Here is a 22,879-nt window from a genome sequence, read left to right as displayed (position 1 = left end):
AAGCCATTATTTTAGGAAGGCAGTGATGTGTAGAAAAGCTCCTCATGGCCACTGTTGAGTACTGTACAAGACCTGTGATTTTGTGGGTGTGTTTCTCTCGGAAGGATTCTGGTGAACCTTTTTAACTGGCAGTGATATAAAATATTTTATTTAAAGCATAAAAAATCTGTTTTGTTCAGCTTGTTTTTGCAGGTTCCATGTTTAAATCCCAACAATTCTAGTAATATTTCTATCTCACAATGAACTCTTATATTAATACTTCAACAATGGCTCAAACGTTCTCTTTAGAAATGTGAACATAAGTGAAATGGTTAAGAAACCCTGGATATCTTGGTTGCAGGTTTAGCATCTCAAACCAGCTACCTTAGCTAGTTTCAGCCAAGGACAACTACTAATTATGTTACAGTTCCTGAATGTAGCGCGCACACACACATGCACACGCCGACACAGAGTGAGTGTTGTATTTGTTTTATTTATGAATGAGGGACCTGCACGCTGCCTTGTGTCCCTGATGTTTGCTTTAGTGGCGAGCCCCTGATCTGCTCCCGGCCCTTTGATTAGGCAAAGAGCTCCAGCAGAAGGAGAAAGGGGGGAGGTTTCAGTGTAATGAAGAGATTATTGAGCCCCCCCCCTCCACAAACTGCGTCCCAAACCCATGTACAGTTACAGATGGACGTCCTCTGCCAGCAGAGACAGAGTCAAGGCTGAGCGCTACATGTACAGCCACTTAATGTGATAAAGCTGGCCTTTTACAGGAGACGGCATGGCAGGGACAAGCAGACGGGGCTCTAATTAATTTAAAGTCCTTGGTGGATCATGCAGGGGTATCATGGGGCTTTGAGTCTTTTAATGATTCAGCTTGGATGAAAGTCATTACTGTCTAATGTTGACCGAATTAAGGCAAGGTCCACTCCTGGAGGATTTCAGACGAGACTTCTTTCTACCTGCCTGATCTCAAAACAGCCCCACAGATTCATGGAGATAAACTCTGGAGAAAACCCAAAGTTTGGATCAGTTTTTTTCTTTTCAGAATAGGTAGAGTTCATTTAGACCAGGGGTGTCAAACTCCAGTCCACAAGGGCCGGTGTCCTGCAACTTTTAGATGTGCCTCTTCAAACTGTCTTTTCAGAGCAGATGGTTCCCACTAACCTCCAACTTCTCAGTACATATTGACGTTGAGCTAGCATAACTGTGGATTATGACTATAGTGGTCTAGCATCTTCCAGTAGGAGAGAGAATTGACTTGTAGATGCTCCCTACACATCTTCAGTTTCCTTCCTTAGGAGGGGACAGTTTAGGTCATCGGTTGGGTTTTACTACTCTATCACAATCCGGACCACACACTGAAACTCGTTTTGGAGTAGATAAATCAGGCTAATGTCAGGTTTATGCTAAACCTCAACCTCTGCCCCGTTGAACATGAAAGCCTCTTTGCTGCAAAGAAACCAACCAGACCCACACTGACTCCTTCAAAACTTGTTCTTTCCTTTGGACACGGATGCTGTCGATTCAGCAGCTGCTAGTTTCTGATCTCGTCTCGGTGGTTCCCGGGGAAAGTTTTTGAGAGTGGTGGGTTTGGTGGGTTGAGTGAGAGGTTGTGTTCCTAACTGTCACTCTGGTTGAATTTTTATGCAATAAAAGAAGCTGATGTTGGCTAGCACGCCAGAAGCGGCTCCAAACCCTGAGGTCTTACGTCACGCTTCATCTGGCCCTGCCTGCACGGATACGTTTCTGTGTCAGGCAGAAAATGAAGCTGGTCTCCACGGTGACAGAGGTCACGTTTAATCCTGAAATCCCAGCTCGTTTCAGATATATGGCTCAGCATTCCAGTCCATTTTAAAGATTACTCTCTCTCTCTCTCTGTTCCATTTGCTTTCCCTACCAAGTGTACAGCATTGTTTAAAGGGACAAAGTGAGGTTTTATCACAGGACTGCATTGCCCTCTGCAGGGAAAACCTGGCACTACACTTGGCCATCTTGATGTCAGCCAGTTAAAAAGAGGATTATCTTCCTCAGTGGTTGGATTAAGTAAATAAATTTTCCCACGGGGAGTTTCCAGGCTGGATTTGAGCTGGTTCCCTCCTCGTGGCCACTCTGCTTCTCGCAGAATGTGCTTTCAATTAGCAACAGCAGCAGCAGCAAACCAGTTCAACAAGAAAAACTGGCTTCATAAAGATACAGTAATGTTTGACTTAATGAGTTTTGGCCTTGTAAAGTAGCTGAAATCATCCATATTTACCACAAAAGGCAGCGGCAGGGTTTTACTGCAGACGCTGACTGTTAATCGTGAGGTTGTTGGCGAGCGACGGGTCGGCGGTTTCTGCCTCGGGCGCTGGAGAATGAAGCTTCTGTGCAGAACAATACCTCGTCTAATGAAAGCATGCTTAGCATTTTTACCTCCTATTAAACCCATTTTTCCATACCAGAACATGTTTGCACTTTATTACCAACACAAATAAAGCAAGTTTCTGGGTTGAAACAAAAAGAGGAGAGATCGCTGGTTTCTGCTGCTGGCAGAAGGAGGGAAGACTTTATGCTTCGGTTTGGCTGAATTTATGGCGGCCATTACCGCCCCCTCCCCCGTCCATTCCCCTTTTACCCCCCTCCACCCCCAACAGGAGGAAACCCACTGTTGTGTAAAAACTCAGCCGCTCGTTGTAGCCATGAATTTATGAGCGGAGCGAGAAGCAGGAGAGCTTTTAAAGGTGACTCGGGTTTAATGTCCTCTCCCTGACTGCTGACAGCTGCTGCTTCTGACAAAAACACACAGAATGAAAGACAGCTCCTGATTGGCCAGTTAGCACCATCTACAACTCACGGCAATCCTTGAATATTTGTTTCATAGCAGCTGAACAGTTCAAAACCTTTGATTCTCATTGTTCAGCTGCTGTGCTTATTTCAGCCACTAGGTGTCCTCATAATTCTTTTCCTACAGCTGATTCTGCTATAACCAGAGAGCAGGCTCTCTATTCGTCAGGATTATGGTCGCCCTCTATGCAGCTCCAGCTAAACTCTCTGGGCTTTTTACCGGTTTAGTGACTTTACGAGGATTTATTTAAGATGATATTCCTGGCAGGACTTCTCCAGATAGTCAATAAATGTCCAGCTATGAAACAGGCAGCCAGCTTGCAGCAGACGAGGCCAGAGAGCCTGAAAAACATTTCTCTCTCATTTGCTCCGTCAGCTAGAATTACCTCCACCAAGATTGCGGGAAAGAGTCCAGGATTGGTCGCCAGAGGGTTTCTCTTTTCAGATCCTGTGGATAAACTCATAAATGGGGTGGAAATGAAATAAAACTGAAAACTGGACTTTCACTGGCTTTAATTTGCTCAATCTGTTTGCTTATTTTATATTCCATCAGTAGCCAGGTTCGTATTTCTTCATAAACAGGATTCGTTGTTGGGCCTGTCACGACACTGTTTTTTTGTTCCTAAGTGATAAATTGTCTCGGAAGTTATTGTGATAAACGGTAATTGTTGTTGCGACACCATTTTCCCGTATTATAGTGGTAATGCAAGAGCACGTTCTGAAAGATCAATAAAGTGTAAATTTAACACTGGAACTGGAAGACATTTTAAATATCCAAAATAAACAAAGCAACAAATTAAATGGATTATGAAGTCTCTGTAAACAAAATTGTCCTACTTGACAGGGGGAACTGTGGCTCTACGGGTAGAGTAGTCATCGTCTTGTGATTGGAAGGTTGTAGATTGGATTCCATCTTCCTCCTGCCACATGTTGATGTGCCCCTGGGCAAGGCACTCAACTCCAAACTGCCTTCCGATCTGCACACTGTTGTATAAATGTTTGAATGTGACTCTAGTATAAAGAGGTCGAAATGATTGGAAAAGCGCTATATAAGTTCAATCCATTTACCATTTGGCTACCATCCTGTCTGTCCGCAGCGAGAAAAGCTGATCCACGAGCTAGAGGAAGAGCGCCGCCTGCGACTGGAGAGTGAGAAGCGCCTGCGGGAAGTGACAGAGGAGTCGGAGCTGGGCCGGGAGCAGATGGTCTCGCTGCAGCAGCAGTTCTCCAGGTACGATCCTTCAATGCTTCCTCTCTGCTCCTTCTGACTCTAAATTAGAAATAATCAAAGTTCATCAGCTAGCCTCTCGGCGACGGTTTGTTTCATTTAGACTCCAAACTACATCACGGACAACAACACTCTAAAAGCTAAAATTAGAAACAGTTATGTGTTTTGGGATTTTCCTCTCATTTCTTTCAATTTGACCATTTTGGACAAAAGTTTAATCTCTGCCTTAAACGTTTCCATTCATGCGAGTCAAAGCCTTGCTTCAAGCTGAAGCGCGGTGGCGGTAGTGTCATGATTTGGGTGTCTCAGCACCTCAAAGCAACTTTTTATTAAATGGAGTTTTAGAGCAAATAAATTACCAGCATAGAAGTTGATCGGAGTCTGACTAATGATTAGAAAGTTCTGGAATAAATGAAAGCACAGTAGTGGCAGTATTATGGTTTGGTGCAGTTTTCTTATTCTTATTGTAGATGTCACAATCATTGCATTTTCTTATTACTGGTGTGTTTTCTCTCTTCCTAGCAGCTTTAAAACATTGTTTATCCTCAGAAATGAAGAAAACATTCAGTTTTCTGTCTAAGAAATTACCCGTAAATATTCCTTCAATTCCGCTTTTTCTTCTGATGCTGTAATATTCCTACCAGTCTGAAGATCTCGTCGGTTTTGCCTGGCCCCTTTAAAGCCAGGTGGTGCTCCAGCCCTCCTCCTGACCTCCACTCCGTGGCTGTCCTCCGCTGCTGGAGTGCGACGGCGAATCAGGAGTCAGACGCCATAATTAGGAGATAGGCACGCACCGCTGTACTTGTGCAGGATTTCACATCGACTGCTTATCTTCTCATTAAGTTGGCTGGGAAAATGCAGTAAATTTTAATGGTCCCGGCGTACTCTGCCAGGGGACGGATGAAATATTTAGGAGCTATTAGAAAAGACGCGTCACGTGTTTGATGGCGCTGCGTTGGGCTGGTTGCTCCGCAGGCTCTCGTTGCTGGCGTTTCCAGTTGATTCTCCGGGGGAGTGGGCCCGTACACCATGTGATCCTTTTATGAGCTGCTCCCAGCCGCTCCAGCAATTCATTCTCAGGTGTATAAATCATCGCTGAGCTGCCGTCTCAACTTGTTTTTGTGTTTCTAACACAGCTCGCTGCACCTGTCTGCAACCTCCACTTGGGTCTAGTTGATTTCTATCAGAGGAGACTCCCTGTCTGGCCACGTGGAGTTTCTGTGGTTTCCTGCCAAGAAAATGCAATAAAAACAGATTCCCTCAACTCCAAAAGTGAGAGGTCGAATTAGCACATAAGAGATAGTGAACCGTCTCTCTGATTGGGTCTTCCTCAGGTCGTCCATGAGACAGATAAATCTAGCTAGGGTTGCCCAGGCAGATATTTCTCATTGGGTCTTGTGCGGCTCGGCAATTTTGCAGATCAGACATTTCATTATATGTCCTTAAAACCTGCGATCAGAGCGAAGGAGGGGAGCCTATACAGGTATCTATAACGGAACTTAGCCATGAAGTGTCTGGATCTTCTTCGCTTAAGCAGCGCTGACTATTTACTTGATAGTGTACTGAGTGAAAGTGGAGATTGGGTATTGACACCACAGAAGTTTCTTTGGTTGACTCCATCACCACGAACCGTTGCCCCAGCCACTTTCACTCAATCAACCAACCAACCAATCGTTTATTTGTGTTGCACATTTCAGCAACAATGGAGTTCAAAGTGCTTTACATTATAAAAACACAAAAATACAAAGTCATGAAAACAACGACCAATAAACTATTCAGTTCATTTTATTTATATATCGCCAACAAGTGGTGAGCACTGCTAACTTAAAAGCTAGTTGCGCTAACCCTAAAGCGCTAATCATAAACTATTTCCTGTTTTGTGGATCTGCAAAATGTTTGTTGTCAATTCCTAGCAACAAAAATCAGAACTTCATTTGAAAACTCTTCACGTTTTAAGCCGAGTTCAATGCCCGAGTCTGCTTTTGAGTTGAAGGCTGCTGGATGTTCTTGGCCGTACATTCTGTGGCATTAAAATGGAACAAAAGCAAAAGAGCACGTCAAATGAAAAACTATTTTGTGTTGTACCAAACATTTCCCGTGAAAGAAGATATAAATACGTCGTCTGCTTTGGCTCTTATTTGCCGAAAGCCCCTGGCCGCAGACTTGAGTACGTGGGTTGGACCCATAAAAAAAACAAATCTTCTCTTCCAATGCCAAACAGCTCAGTCTGCTACTGTTTGGTGGTGACATACTGGGAATTTAACATGTAACTCATTTCACAGTACTTTCTTGCTATAAGATGCTATACACCTTTGCAGCTATCGTTAACTTCTTGCATATTTCCTGGTTTTGCCACGGCTATTATTACATTAAAATATTACAAGAAAGTCTTGGGCAGAAAACACAGAGGAAGGAGGGATGACTCAAGACTTCTGCACAGTACTCTCCATCCCAATATAAATCAAACAACAGTTAACTGCATCGCTCCGACATAATATATGTTCTGATCAATTCGGGGCGTGTTATTTGTTGTGCATTAGAGGGAATGGAAACGTCATTCCGTCAATGTGTCTTTGAAACATCCCCGCAAATCACGTCAGACGGACATCCAATCTCTTAAGCAGAGCGGGATCTGTTTGACCTCCGGGCAACAATTGATTTGCGTATTGCTAATTAATTGGTGGTAGTGCTTTGAATGATGAGGAATTAGGCCAGATGGTTAATGGTGAAAGCCCTTCAAGTTTTTTCCAGAGTTCCTACGCAGTCTTGAAAAGATCTTGAATGATGTCAAATTTAAGCTTTTTACGCTATGGGTGAGTCTTTTTTTGTTTCCGTACTTTATTCTCTATTCCACCTAGTAAATAGCTAAATTCCTTAATAAAAGAGTCAAGTTTAAGAGAATATGTTAAGAATTCCCACAGCTAAAAATACCTTTCCTCTGTCACAGGTCGGACCAAAACATTTTCACTCTAACCACTTTGTCTTACACATAGGTGTACACTCACTACATCAAGTCCTTACATGCCCTCCCCCAACCAGTTGGGCTCTTATCCTGTTGTGGGTCACATGCCCAGCCCCTCCTGACTTTGGTCAATCCCCCTAAGGCTTTCCCCACTGCTTGCAAGTCCATGCTGTTGTTAAACTCCAATGGATTAGAGGCAGACTCAGCAGCCAGCTCGGGCCCACCCTAAACGCCCCACAACCCAGACATTCAAGAGCCAGAACTGGGCAGGGGAGACTGAAATATGGGGACAGAGCTACATCCTTCAGCGGATAATGACATTAGATGAATTTAAGAGAATTTAAAAGAAATAATTCAGCCGAGCGCACTTGGGTGTCCTTTCTTGCTATGACGGTTAATTGCCTTAATTCATCTTCCTGGACTCACTTAAAGGATGACCAATGAGAATTCAAGCACTAGCAGGCCTATGGAGGTCCTGGTTCTGGCCTGAGGATGAGAGAGGCAGCTCAGAGGTAATGGAAACTTGGACAGTCAAGAGAACTAATTGTTTTGGTCTTTCTTGATGCGTTTGCTGTATCTTCCATACTTATCCAGGTAGAAACTCTATTTTCAAGCTTTTGCTACTTGTAGAAATAATAGGGTACCAGGGGCGTAGGAATAAGTTTACAATTGGGGGGGACACATGTCGGAAATCTGAGATTCGTAAATATTCAACAGAAATATATCTTAAGTACGCTACTTAAAAAAAAGGCTATTTAATCTTTTACTTTATTCCTTTATAAATTGTGTCTTGCAAAAATAATGCATTTAAAATTTACATAATGCATTTGTTCATAAGATGTGAGCATATCACCAAACAAAATGACTGGAGTCTTTTATTAAGCAAAGGGAGATGTCTTTCAAGGGCTTCAGCCCTTGGCATATTTAGTGTCCGCATACACACTAGAAAATCAAATATTTCAGTTGGATTAAAAACAATTCAGTAGGCCACACAAGTGCAAAGTTTGATATGTTTTATTTTGTCAAACTTGCAATAATGGTCAAAAATGAATTTATATAGGTTGACTGACCATAGAACCATCTCTTTGATTAAACAAAATTCTGAGATGAAAGAGCCCTCACAGACAATGTAGTGAACAAATTATTCACACTTTTAACATTAAGTAAAAGAAGAAAAGAAAATCAATCAAAATATGCTTATTCAGTTTGTCGAACTGTATGACTAATTAAACCAAATCAAAAATGAAGAAATATTTACCAACAATAAATACACATTTAATAGACAAGCTTTTTAACTCACTGACTACAGTGTGCTTTAACTGTTGGAAAAGCAGTTAGCACAGAGATTATAGGCCACATAACCCTAGGTAGAGATCAACACCTCTGTGCTTCTGAACAATTGCACTTTACAGCCATGCATTTATAATTCGCCAAAAATGTGCCGGAAACATAAAAGGATGGTAAACACTGGCTTAGGCAAAAGAGCCAAAATGTTTTTTCCGCCTTTCATTTGCAGCCACAAATTGCCTGCAAACTGACTTCTTGTCCAGTAAATCAAGTTTATCTTTATGTACAAATTTCCAATTTTTAAATCCAGAAGTGATAAAGGCGGGTTCGGATTTTGCACCAAATGGTGTGAGTTTGTCCTGGTAAATTGCCATGCAATAAAAACACAAAATGCCATTTTTCACTGCATCATAATGTAGCCAGGGAAATTCCTTGTACCACTTTCCTTGGAAATGTAAAGTTCTGTTGGCTAGAGCTTGAGGGTCTATGAATTTTGGATGTGGCTGATTTGGCTCTGTTCTCTGTCCACTGACTTCAGAGTCTCTCAGCTGTGTGTCCCTAGTCTGAACTCCCTAGAAGGAAAAGTTACAATGTCACTCAATGCCCCTGAACTACACTTACTACAAGCAAAAGATTAAAATTTTCAACTTTTTTTGTGGACTCTCATGAAGTATCTACTCGTATGAGTTACTCTATCTTACCTGTTGCTCCACTCCTGTCTCTCCCTCACTCTGACTTCCTGCCTCTAGCCCGGTTGCACTATCCTCTCCTTTTCCTGTCTCCTTTGTGCTGTCCCTGCATTGTTGCTCCTAAACATATGAGATGGTTTCAGAAATGAGGTACAGCTCTTGAGCCTAACATGGCCAATTTTAAATCAAACAAAACATTTTATTTGTCACATTACAGACTTTACGCGCAGAGTTAATCGCAGAGGCAAATAAAATAAATCCATTAAAATCCTTTCAGAGTATTATCTTATGGACTCTGAACTAAAGTCTTTCTGACAGGGAGCTGACAGTGTGTTGAAGAATTATGGACAGGGCGCTTTGAAGCATCTGGTTCAAAAACGCATTCTAAACCTTTGGTAGAAATCCATCTATCCTTCCATTTTCTGTACACCCTTGTCCCTTAGTGGGGTCGGGAGGTTCTGGTGTGGGGTACACCCTAGACAGGTCGCCAGTCTGTCCAGACCTTTGGTAGAAATGGCGCCTTTAATTCCAGTTTGCAGTACAGAACAGAGAAAACTACAGAGTTGTCAATGTTGTGTTAATCTATTTATAGTCTAAAAAGAGGAGCCAGCAGTTTATTTGAGGAAATAAAGGTGCAGAAGTTAATTTGTTGGTTAGCCGCTGCTAAGAATTAAAATTAACTCTCCCTGTGGTTTTAACTAACGATCAGGAGCGCGGCAGGTATAATATCTGTCCATTTCGGCGAAGCAAAACCACGCAAAAAATAAAAAATCCTCGTAAAACGCACGCCCAGACCGGGCTAATTTCAACACAAGGGCAACACAGGTGTTGCCCTTGTGTTGTGTGACTGTTACTCACACTGACGTTACTCTTTTTAAAAAAGCTGAGTAAGTCCTGCTGCTGTTTCAGCCTTTTAGTTGGTGGTGGCATTGTACTGAAATGAGATATATATATATATATAAAAAAAAGACATTTTGGCTAGCGTAGCAAACGTCTAGAGAAAGTTAGCAGTTAAATATTGGATGAGTGATCATCCCAAAACTAAGATGATTAAACCAAAAAGATTCAGTTCCTATATATGAAAGTGAACTGACAACAAGACGTTATAAATAAGCAATATTCATAGCAGCATTCCCGACAGACCATTTTACCTCATTCGCAAGTTTCTGACTTCTGTGTCGCTGTTTCCCTCCCTTCTGAGTGCTCACTCAGCAGTTCAGAGAGGGGAGGGGGAGTACCGTGACGTAACGCGATGCTGCGCCTTCAAAATAAAAGCACGCTAGTTAAAAAAATGTCAAAATCCAATATTTTGCGGTACAATTTTTTGGGGGGGACATATCCACCTGGCTTCAATATTGGGGGGGACATGTCCCCCCCGTCCCCCCCGCTTCCTACGCCGCTGTAGGGTACTATCTAAAATGATCCTAAAGGTAAAAGTTTGATACTTTCTTAGGACATTAAATGTCTCTAAAGAAATTTTTTAAAAACTGCGCAAAATTTGGAGACAAGAGAAATGAGATGAGAACATTAAATGGCTTAAAGAGACTTGAATAAAACTTTTTTTGGTCTTTAGCATCTTCTGGGATGCTAAAACAGAATGAGCCACTAGGTATCCTGTTTCTGGCCTAATGATGAGATAAGCAACTTTAAGACAATGACAACGGACAAATCTTTCATGCCATAATTGCAGTTTTTGCAAAGTGAAGAGTGAATAGATCCCTCTTGGCTCTTTGCATTGCCTCAGGTTAGAGACATTGACAGCCAGAACACATGCTTGCACATTGTCAAAACTGTGGTCTTTACAGGCGAACCGCTCAGCTTGACGTTGAATGATTACCGTCTTGAAGGGCCCTCTTCTCGACAGGATATGGGAGACTTACGGCCAGACTAATAACAGGCGCAGACGATGACGGCCGCCTGCAGATTTATGCCCCCTGTTTTCCTTCTGTGCAATACTCGGTGTGTGTAGAACGCCGGCACAGATGAAGTAAACAGACGGGAATTGCTTTTCAAGTCTGGACGTGTTGTTTGGACAGTCATGCTCAGGTTGATCCCTCCACGGTCCGCAGCGTGTAGTTCGGGAGGCGTGTACTGTACGCATTCATGTGCTTCTCTCATCATCATCTGGTCGGACTGCGGCGCTTTCAAACGGTGAGCTTTTTGCTGATGAATGCTGCTGGAGTCCAATCACCCAACCATCCAATCAAAGCTTGTCAAAGAGTTTTAATTTGGTGTGTTGGAAATCGCCTTGGCAGCTGTGAGGATTTAGCTTGTATAAATCAGGCCCCTGTTCTAGACGGCACATCTGGGGTCATTAACAGGAAACGGGGAGGTCTGTCTTTTGAAGTCACTTCCTCATGGAAGCAGAGCTGCTAAATAGTTTATAGGTATCTGGGCTATTTTCGGAAAACCTCATGTTTGGCCATTTTAGACTGGTTTCTACCTTGATTTTGAGCCAGGAATTATATCTTATCAACAGCTTTAACATCAATCCCTAAGTTTTACTTTGAGAGCAATCATTCACTAGGTTTGTGTTGAACTCTTTCTGACATTTAGTTGTGCCACTAATACTTGCTCAAGCGCTCCAACTTCCGCCTTGGATTAAACACACTGGATGTGATGTTTGCAAGGCTGCTGTCAGAGGTCAGATTACAAGCTTCTGTGGAAGTAGGGCAGCCAGCCACATACCAGGGCAATTTGCCTGTTTCATCAAGCTTATATAACTAACTGGTGCTCACAGATTGTTGCCTGAAGCAGAAAAAACATGTTACTGACCTAATGGTCATCATAGATTTGCTTTTCCTAACAGATGCTTAGGTTGGAACATATAGAGCAGCTCTTACTGAGCTATATTGTATCAACAGAGTAATACTCCACTGGCGTTGTTTGAAAGCTACAGAAAATACGGAGAGTTTGTGTTTCGTAATTCAAGGGTCACTTTAACAATGAATCTCCCAAGTTTCTTCTTGTCTCTATTTTTGTCTCATGATGCAATTTACCAAAGAAAATTGAAAGAGCTTTCCTTCATTATGAAGCGTATGAAACTGTATGCTAGATTTATATGTTTTCCAATCAATAATTATTGTATTTTTGCCTGAATTTTGCATTTACAGTTCTGGTACAAGCATTAATTTTTACAGACTGATTGTGTTTCAGACAAATGCTTTAGTTTCTGTTGGATTTTTAAATTAGTTTAGTATTAGAGCAAATGTCTTTAGCTAAATGTGATTTATTTACCTAAAAAAGAAAATATTTAGGTCTACATAATGTTAATGAAGATCTGTCACAAGGCGGGATAAAACAAAATGGAGATCAGATTATTAAAAAAAAAAAAAGCTCCAGAAATGTTGTAAAGTCGATATTATTAATGTTCTAAGAGGTTAAAAATGACTATATTAACAGCCAAGCTACATGAAACCATGATTAAACAAAGGGGGGTTTGGGTCCTTTCTAATAATTTGTTTTGTCTATTAGGCCAGCCTCTCTTTCCTGAACAGTAATATTTCTATTATATTTTCAATGGCATAACTTTAGCTAAGGAAGTAGGACTAGGCTAACAAACTGCTAGCATGGTAGTCAGGCTAAAGTGGTATTATCAAGAGGGGAAACTGGGGCCCAAGACATTGTTAGCATGTTCTAACTCGCCCCTCCTGAACCAAGAGTCCAAAACTCATACAGGCATAACATGTATTTCAGAATGAATTTAAGAAAGGAAGTAGGAAACATGCTAGTAAAGTGCTAGCTTAATGGTTGGACTGCAGTGGTGTCACCAAGGGGAGGAACTGGAGAGTATTGCTTTCCCCTTAAATTATCTAGCTTTTCTCTGGCCCTTTCAGGCCAGACAGTGTGCTATGTTTATATAAATATGTATATGTATAGGAATGGAAGAGGTAAACTGACATACTACAAGCTGGACAGTCAAGCTAGAATTATGTTACCCTCTACAGACCCTCTTAACCAGGCACATTTATATGCATTCATAAACCTGAATTTAAGAAAGAAGATGAGCTTTGTGAAGCTGCTGTGTTTATACGTTTAGGTGTTTTCTATTATTCAGAGCAAAGCAGTTTGAAAGTCCATTACTTACTCACTGCCTGTCCAGCCAACCCCCTGAATATTAGAATAGTGCAAATAAATGTGTTAAGTTTTGTTAACACTCCTCTTTCTCATCCCAAAGATGATCAGAAGCCCAAGTCTTGGTGCCCCCTGGAGTCAAGCTGGTATATTTTCGTGAAACTGAACTAACGCTGGAAGGCCAACGCTCTTGTAACGTTAGCATCATCTTACAAATGTTGTTAGAATTTGGATGGGAAGACAGCAAAGACTACTCACTCCTGTGACTCAAGTCATAGTGATGCATATTTTTGATCTGGATTTTGAATGTTGTTAGGAAGCTGCAGCCTTCATGGGCCGGTAGGTGATTTGATCAGACACAGTCATACTGGGTTTTATCCAGTTCCTTCTGCGATTCACAACTAATTATTTGGTTGAGAGTTGCAGATTGACTGTTGGTGTTAATGCCAAGACCCAAATACAGAAAAGAAAATGCATCACATCAAAGCTACCAGTACGTCTGAGTATCCTAATACCTCATGTTCGGGTCCAACCATAATCACCACCTCTGCTCCCCGTCTTGACCCTGCTTTGAAAACCAAGTGTTGGGCTCCTGCTGTCACCATGACTGAGGTTCCTCCCTGGGAAGTGCTGTATATCTTTCTCCCATGTGGGACGCACATGGCTGTTAGTCACTGATGGAAAACTTTATGGGATACTTCTGAGGACCAAAATGCTTCCTTGCCTCTCTAATGCCTTCCTTTAGCCAGAGGTTGAACTCTGACTACTGTAAGTCTCCCCAAATGCTGGAGTCTGTCCATAGTTATTTTGAGAGGAATGTGACATAAAAAAGGTGATTTCATTATGTTTACTTGAAGACTTTCTGCATGGTATTGTTAAGAAATATGGCGGTCAGAGCATGCTAAATGCTCCTGATCTGTATGTGTGACTTGTTGTGAAGATTAGAGGTCTCCGGCGGGGGTCAGCGGTCACAAGGTCACGGACCTTTTGTAATGTTACTCTGCAGTAACACCCATGACTGATGTGCTTGACTTTTACAGCTCTGGAATGAAGCAAACCTTTCACCGAACGCCTCCGGTCCAGCCCCCGCTGCGTTCGTTGCTCTCATTGATTTAGGTCACGTCTGAGCAAGGGTCTCCAACATGTTTTGCTGCAAAACAGCTCTAAGAGGATAAGAGTGGCTTAGCATTGGGTTAAGCAATCAGCCGGTGGGCGTACATAAGCGATTTGCTGGAAGGGAGTCAGGATAGGAGAATGGAATATTTCTGTGCTGAAACGGACAGTTTGTTGAGTTGGGGTAAGAAGATTGCTGCGGTCATTGGAGCAGTCACGCGAGGTCCCTGGGTTGACCTCGTTTCAACTGGGGGATTGTTCTCCCTATCGCTTCCCCTGCTTAGCAGATTGCAATTGTTCACCTGTCAAATCTGATTAGAAGGTTTTGTTGAACCTGAGCCCCTGACAGAGCCGGGGAAGTGGAGCAAATTCAGGTTTCCTTCAGGAATTTGTGGGCAAAAATTCAAGAAACAGCCGCGTTCTTGGTCCTACATGAAAAATTCATGAGTGACTCCAGAATAAGATGCAGTGCAGAGGTTGCCAAGCAATGATGGGAGCATGCTGTAAAACTCAACTCAATGCTTACATAAAACTAATTTGATGGAGATACAAAACGATAGCTTGGGCGCTTCCAAACCGACCCTATGCAAAGAAGTACATGGTAATTTAACCACATTTTTGGGATTTCTCGGTGAAATGTCATTAGCCCTCCCAGGCCTGATGACTGTCAGACTTGTGGAAACAGGAAATCAATTAAACAGAACATGTGTGACAACATGAAGTAGGCAAAAAGAATCTCAAAAACAATTGAGAAGTGATTGATGCAAACGGCTCTCTGCCAGTTGTTGCAAATGCTTGATGGCAGTTGTTGTAAAGTATCACATTACAAGCCATCGGGTTTATGGAGCAGCTACTTAATCACCTGGTTGCTTTGGTTGGTGTTTTTGCCTCAATTATTGGAATCATCATTTGAAAACATCACTTTGTGTTTGCTCAAAATAAATGCGAGAAAAGGCACTCTGCCTCTAAACGGTGCACATTTGCAAAGACGAGCCCACAGAGACCGGCAATCTGTCCATGCTTTCCTTGCACAGAAAGTGTGGATTTCCTCAAAGCCAAAGTCTCTTTAATCACCGGCACACACGCCTGTGCGCACACACACTCCAGCTGACAAAACAAGGGTGGATCTCCTCATCCCGGGTCGTCCCTCGCCCATGCAAGGCTTTTCCATCAGGTCTCTAGAGTGCTGGCTTGCCTCCTGGCAGGGGGCCTCTCTCCTTCAGAGAGGGCTTAGCGTGGGCCATGTGGGAAAGTTCCTGCCTGCCAGAACGCCGTCTCTGCTCGGCACGGCGCTGGACAATGACACGCCGAAACGCAGCGAGGAGAAAATGAGAGCAGAGGATCGGACTCGGCGACCTGGCCGTGCTGTCGATTGAGCGGGAAAGCACTCAGGCTTATATGATGACCACACTGGCCTATTTGTTTGCCAGGAGACCCACATTTCAACAGCAGGGACTAGGTCAGCGTGAGAGCCGGCTGCCTGGCCGCCCGCATGGAGCTCAGGGATGTTTGCGCCGCACTGCTGGCTTTCTTCAAGAGGAATGGAGGAGGTAAACGTGGAGGCAAAGTCAAAATGGGGTAAGGATTTTTCAACTTCCCTGGGTTACGTCCAGAACTCTTCGAAAAAGGAGTTTACTCAAGACCTGTTGCAATTTCCTGAGCAAACTCCAGGTGCCCGGGCTTGTTCCACATTTGCGTTCACCTGCATACGAGATGAAGAGTTTCTCTGAAGATCATCATAGTCCTGCGGCTGACGATTGATCGGGCCCTTAATTGCATTTCCTGAACTGCTGACGGATGTTTGGAATTCAGCCGGAGTGGCTCAGAGGTCAAAAGAGTGAGAATTGGCTTTCACCTCAACACGCTCTCTCCTACGTCTTTTACTTGCCCTCTTCTTCCCTCAGTGATGCACTCAGTATTTCCTTGGCTCGGTTTGTGATAAATCATCCTTCCACTCCGAGAAAGACTGTTTTAACATTAAGTGATGCTTGTGTCATCCGAGAGTTATTTCCCATCCATCATAAGCATTTAGCACGGGGTGTCGTCCATGTAAATAGGGTTAAATGGAGCTGGATTTACAGTAATGACAAATTACAGAGTTTATCTTCAGGGATGTTTTACGGGAGCTCGTCCAGTGGCGGCCTTAATGAGATTTACTTCTCTGGGAACTGGAATTGATGTATTTTTGTGTGTTTTATAATGAATTTACATCACATTTAAGGGAGTATTTATGCAAATTCACTTGGATTTGCATCGCATCGGGTTTTTCCGAATATCAGGTCCGATTGCCGCCCAAGAACTTTATTTTTCTGACATTCTCATCGAGCTAGGAAATCAATTTGCTAATATGCTAAGGCATTTATTTAAACTGTGAAAAGGATTCCTTTTCTGTGACGACGCTGAGCAGAATGCAAAGTGAGGTTTTATTTCAGTCTCTCCAGTCCATCACCATCACATCTGCGCTTCAGAGTGCCCCTAAGTGCTCTCCCCCAGCCTTCAAATGGACACAAACCGGTCCGCCGAGATCTCATACGTCGGTCGGCAGGGAACTTTGGAGGCAGCGTGAAAGATGAAGCGGATCTTTCAGAAAACGGGAGCTCTTTCAGGGGCGCTGGAACGAAAACACCGGACCATTTCCTCCCGTTCAGCAGGGGTGGAAGTTTCTTCCCGCCCCGCCACTTAGTGACTTGAAGGTCACCGAGGAAGTTTGTCTGCAGGTAGTCGGGCATGCGCGGGCCACACACATTCACCCACTTAATTCCACATTCACTGCTACTCTGGTGTGTGAGATGTTTTTACTCCGCAGCATTAGACTCACTCTGACTCCATCTGTTGGCTAGTTTAATGATAGTTTCTCTCATCTCGGTTTCATTGGCGCGGCCCCCTTTTCCACATTAATCATGCACCTATCTCACATTACCCCTGTCGCCAGGTTCTACCTTAATTTCAGCAGATCAGATTATCAGAAATATTAAGAGCTGTAGAAAATGAGCTGTGAGGAAGTACCAGTCGCAACAAGTTGGACTGTTTTCACAATACAGACACAGAGAAAGGGAATTAAAAGTTGGATGGCAGCAGAAGGATCAAGCTGGAGATTTATCTGTGGGCGATCACCTTCCTGTACGCCCTCAGTTTGTCTGCGATTCCTACCCGCAATACTGATCAGGCCTGTCCTCAAATCCTTGACCTGGGGTCAGAGTCTCAGGCCTTAAAGGCTCTGTATGTCCAGGTCTTCCTTGCGCTATAAGTTGTTCTGATTAAGGCCAGTGTTTAAAGCTCTTTGACGGTGCGGTCAGCAGCTAGAGGCCTGAATACGCCGGCTTTATCGCTCAGACTGGACAGATGGTGGGCATATCGCTACATCCTGCCTGCCTTCGACCGTTTCGCCCACTAACTCGCATCCAGCGTCCACCACCGTTAAACTAAACATTTGCATCTATTTGTTATGTTTGTAATGGGGTGGAAAGGGTTAGGGTGATTTGTAAAGTCACATATAATCATTGTTTGCATTGTTTTTCAAGCTGAACAAAATCTGGCCAGTCTTTTTACACGTTTCATTTTAAAATGTCTGCTAAGCGTTGATAAAAGTTTCATAAACAGTTACATAAAAGCTAGATCGCATATTGTGCACTGGTTGCTTAAAGGAAGTGGCTAACAATTGAAGTTTCTTTTTTTGTCATTACTATTTCTGTTTATCACGTATGAATTAATCACAACGTGTTTTTTTTATTCTTTGGTTTTCAGCACCAAGGTTAATTTTTAATACGTTTGGATGTCTACTCTCTTCATCTGAAAAACTCAATATCAATAATCTAACATAATTGATAACATTTTAGGGTTTTCTTTGATATTTACCAGGTTTAATTCTAGATTAGCTATAGAGAAACCCTAATAAAATCTACCTCATTTTAAAATGTCAACTCTTGGTCCCCTTTCTTAGGCGCTACGTTTAACTTTAATCCACTTAAAACAACCAGATTGTCCGTGCCAAATGTCACTTTGTTTCAGAAATCATGAGCCTTGGTGTTGTTGAATAATTAAGAAACACCTAAAAACAGAGAAATTAAGATCCCTTTCTTCCGGTAAGGACGTTCCTTCTGCTGTAACGGCCCCCAGAGTGATCCCGTCGTCCCCGTCCGAATGTGTCCAGCTTTATCAAGCGGAGATGATCTGATGCTGCGGCGCTTGGCAGGCGAACGGCGGCGGAGCCACGCGTCTGTTTTGCATGCAGCCCGCAGCGTTAGCAGCAGATTGTTTTTGAGCTGATCAGGCCTTGAAGCTCAAGGTTACTCGCTTCGCGTTTGCCGCTGTGATTGCCCTTAATTTGAAGCCCATCAGCAGCCACATATGCGGTGGACTTGCACCTACAAACAATAAAAGTGTTTTTTTTTAAAAAAACAGAAAAAAAACAAACGGTCCAACAAGCCGTGAAGTGGAGCATGTGTGCTGAGCTTTCTCCTCGTGGCAAACGAAGCGGTCCAAAAGCGGCGCCATTCTCTGTTTCCATGCTTGCCGTGTGCGAGTTGATGTGGACGCTCTTATGAAAATATAAAAGAGAAAATCCCACCTGTGGGAAGAGCCATTTCAGACAACAAACGCCTGAGAGAGGTTAGACTCTGCTCTCATTTCAGGAGATTTCAGCCCAGAGTTTAGCCTCCACTCATCACGCTTTCATCTTCGCATCATATCAGACACTGGATTTCCATCGTAAAGAAAACAACGCAACCAGTTCAAACTCGTTCAAAAGACTCACTCAAAAACAATCGTCTACGCAACCTCAAAGAACCTCAAAATATCAACCATAACGTCCGCCTTCCTCTGGGCTGAGGTCTGAAACGTTTCAAATGTTACACAACAGGTGGGAAGAGCATGAGGACTGAATTATTGACAGTGAAAAATATCTCTAATATGCCATGATTCTGCTTTAATTATTAGTCATGCAAAGGGGGAAAAATATACTCCAGTAGTTTGTTAGGGTTAGCAGAGCTCCATATTATGTTAGCTACAGGCTAACTTCAGTGTGATGTGGAACGTTTTGGTTTTGATTCTTGGCACATGCTAATTTCTCTCTTAACACTTTAATACCTGAATTTATATCCAGTTTCACAACAAAAAATGTATTACTTCTGGTTTTGTTCTCATTATTAAGGGGTTATCATTTTAAACCTCGCATTTCCCATTGGTGTAAATTTAGCTGTGATGCTAATTTGATCCAGCAGGCAATTAAGGACTGAAACAGACTGTACAGCTTTGGTATTCTGATTATTTTGTTGATGGTCAAACAAGATTTTGAAGCTGAGTCAGAATAAATGTTTTTGAACATTTATTTACTTTTTCTATCGTACAGAATTTCAACTACAGCTAAAACACTGAAAAATTCCGTTACTGCTCCGTCCTAGAAGCTTTTATTCTTTTATCGGAATTTTGAGAGCATGTTATTTATTTTATTATGTCATATCTAGAAAATACTTGTCATCCTGAATATATTTTATTGCACTGCAAAGCTGAGGGTTTACTCAGTCACCCATTTGAACGCTTCATCTTCCATGAACAACGTGTAGTTCTCATTCCGACCAGTAGATGGTATCAAAGCATGTATGATATCAATCTTAGTATGAGAGGCAGATGCATCAACCAACATTTTTAGTATTCAGATATATCAGAAGTTCCTGGTATGAAGCTAATTAGCACCTAATAAGGGGTTAAATGAAGGAATTGTTATCTGTCTGACTTCGCTCACTTGTTTTGTGACATATCGGATAGCCATGAAGGTCATTGCTGATTGTTTGCCATTCTGACGTAGTGTTAAGTTACCTGAACGCCCCAGGGCGAGCTAGCTGCCAAAAACAAGAGCATTATTTGACATCTCCTGCTTTTCTCCTCACATTTTAAAGCAGTGAACCCCGAGTGACATGAGATATATATTAAAATTTTTTTTACTGCGTTTAGAAGCTCCTCAATGAAAAAGCATTCTTTCCTGTGTGCTGTGTGCAGGATGGAAGAGACGGTGCGGTCGCTGCTGCAGAACCAGACCGGCGTCCTGGAGCAGAGCGCTGTGGACACGGTGGACATCATGAAGGCCTACAAGGTGGGCCACGTTTCTGCTCTGGAAAACCTTCCTGGGAGCTCAAAGTTCTCCTTCAATATGGTTTGAAAACACAAACATCTTTCAAAGGATTTCATTAACAAGTTCTGCCCTGCTGGCAGCAGCATTCTGTAATCGGGCTCACATCAGAGCCTGTGGTTCCCTGAGTGTGAATAATGTTACCACCGTTTACTTTGAAAGGGACCAATGTTTTTTGTTTTCATTTTTTGTTGTACAAACCTTCACACATTAAGGTTACCATTTGAAAAAAGTGTTATATATAAGAATAAATAATTAGTTTTGCTAACATTTAATCAAGCCCTCCAGTTTTGTTTCGTTTGGGGTTTTTTTGTGGAAATTCACGCAAAATCAACACATTCTTGCATTTTTCATGTCAATGTGTAAATGTAAATTTTCCACAAAAACATTGATTTTAATGTGGATTTTTTTGGGGCTCAATTTCTAGACAGAAATTGTGATTCTGATTTCAGAAAAGCACATAAACAATCGTGAACTCCTGTTTCGGGACTGTTTAAAGGTGATCAGATATTAATTTTCCATCCGTTTGTGCAGTTTGTAAACAAACTTTCCTCCTGTGATCAAACTGTCAGAGTGAATAAACATGGTCGCCGTTTGTTCTACTCCCAGCGGGTGTTTAGCGCCCGGGACGTGTCCCCGCCGCTGCGGCCCTGTGTGTATCCAGCAGACTAACTCAATAAGTGGAAAGGGCAGCGCGCGGCCCCCTCCACGCGCCGCGACTCGCTGCGGATTATTACCACAGCGTCCGCCGGCGCCGAGCGGACGTCTCCCAACTGAAGACAAATCAAAGCTGTGAAGTATGGCTGCGGATGCGAGCGGCTGATGGAATCGAACAAGATTGAAAAGCTAATGTGCGTCTGGATGAGATTGAATCAGAGCGAAAACAAAGTTCCCATTAAGAGTGAGCAGCGTTTGGATTCAGATGAGCGCAGCCATCTATCAGCGCCGCGAAGCGCGATCCGTCGGCTCTGCAGCACATTAACTAAAGATACCAGACAGCTGACTGGTGGAGCTCAGGTAGGAAGCACCGGTATGAGTCATGGCCACATACCTGCTTTACTTCTGACTCAGTAAAGTTAACAAAATGAAAAAAGCTGCAAAAATTCATTGTAATTATTGGTATTTGTTTTGATTAAAAAGTTTAAGGGGTGAGCTACAGTTTTATTTTTCAAATATTTTATGGTCGAAGACAAATCATATATATACACATTATGGATTGAAACGGTTAAAAATTGAAGGAAAAACAATATGTCCTTTATTTACCATATTTGATAGCCATGGGTTTATGGCCTGCTGTAATAATCTGTGACAAACCTTTGATCTCTACGGGGTTGGCTAACAATTAAACATAAAAGAGAAATAAGTGCTTTAAAGAATTAAAATGTAAATGAACACAGTGGAAATGTATTACTTTTGTTAAGCTCCAGGCTATGTTTTTTGTTGTTGTTGTTTTTGTTTCAACTTTAACCTAAAAATTCCTTTAGTTATAGCTCCAAAACAACAAACATAAAAACCCTGCAGGCAAAACTTTCCTTTGAAAATGAATGGAAAGCCAAAATCTAAATATTAGACACTCATAATAATGAAGGAGTCCGAAGGAGAAGAAATTAAGCTAACATAGCAAGCATTTAAAAAAATTCCAAGCCACCCATCACGTTCATCTTAAGCCCCGCCCCTCAGACGCTGTGTCCTACCAGGAAACAGACACGCCAAAAATATGGGGACCAGGGAGGGAGATAAAACGTGTTATTAGCTGCACCACTAGGTGGCGTCTGCGTTGTTCATACATTGGTGCATCAAGGGACGCCTTAACGAAGCTCTCACTACCAACGTTTCCATTACAAATGTATATAAAGCTTTTTCCATATTCTGCCAACGTCAAAAAAACACACAATATTGCAATTGTGGTGTTTATATTAAATGAGAAAGTCACTTAATAAATCATGGCGGTGACAGAGGTAAACACATAATCCTGCCATGGCGCTACCGCTCATCATCTATCAGCCAATCAGAGGAGACGTCGGCATCTTATTCAGGTGTTGGAGCGACAAGCTCCGCCCACTTGGGAGCGGCTACTGTACGTATGCAGCGTTTTGGGGACACTGAAGTCGGCCATTTTACAGAACGGCAATGGATTCAGCATGTTAGAACGGCACACACAATTTTATGAACATAGAAGTGTCTGTCTCATCTTTATGTGTTGTTTTAATATTCCGTTTTTTTCAGATTAACCCGAGAAGAGGTTGACACTGGGGAAACTCTGATGTGTAGATGGAGGAAGTGAGGTAAAACTGCTTCCTGTGTCCCGTCTCTGCAGGACAAACTGTCAGAGGAGGAGCAGAAACGGAGCGACGACCCGGCAGAGAGCGACGCGCCTCCAGTGGACCAGGAGGACAGAACCATTCCTCTTCTGGAGCGCCTCCAGGCCCTGGAGGTGAGATTTTATTCTATGGGGGGGGGAAAAATCAATTTTAATTAAAAAAATAGAATTAATTTCAATTTAAATGTAGGACTGAAATATGCTATTTTCATACCTTTCATTTTTGAGAAGGATATTACTGAAACTAAACAATAAAAGAAAAGATTGTTGATCA

The 22,879-nt window shown here is 42.5% G+C and overlaps 1 protein-coding gene and 1 long non-coding RNA gene across 9 annotated transcripts in view; one reads left to right on the top strand and one right to left on the bottom strand.

The window, feature by feature from the left end:
- The window catches only part of LOC116716087 (nck-associated protein 5-like), a 155,506-nt gene that overhangs the window by 99,844 nt on the left and 32,783 nt on the right, over positions 1–22,879 (top strand). For all 8 annotated transcript variants that reach the window (XR_004338384.1, XR_004338386.1, XR_004338385.1 and 5 more), the window contains 3 exons: positions 3,906–4,039; positions 20,156–20,249; positions 22,603–22,719. Coding sequence is in view for 5 of the 8 variants with exons in the window: in XM_032556871.1 (XP_032412762.1) it covers positions 3,906–4,039; positions 20,156–20,249; positions 22,603–22,719 (345 nt within the window). In the remaining 3 variants the exon portion in view is untranslated. The remainder of the gene's footprint in view (positions 1–3,905; positions 4,040–20,155; positions 20,250–22,602; positions 22,720–22,879) is intronic.
- On the bottom strand, positions 7,861–10,371 carry LOC116716092 (uncharacterized). The gene is made up of 2 exons (XR_004338387.1): positions 10,126–10,371; positions 7,861–9,908 (listed from the first exon to the last, which is right to left on the bottom strand). It is a non-coding gene; the product is annotated as an uncharacterized LOC116716092 (long non-coding RNA).

Source organism: Xiphophorus hellerii, chromosome 24 (genome assembly GCF_003331165.1).
Source record: "Xiphophorus hellerii strain 12219 chromosome 24, Xiphophorus_hellerii-4.1, whole genome shotgun sequence".
NCBI classification, from domain to species: domain Eukaryota; kingdom Metazoa; phylum Chordata; class Actinopteri; order Cyprinodontiformes; family Poeciliidae; genus Xiphophorus; species Xiphophorus hellerii.
Note: the sequence above shows the minus strand (reverse complement) of the source record. Positions and strands in the feature narration are given on the sequence as shown.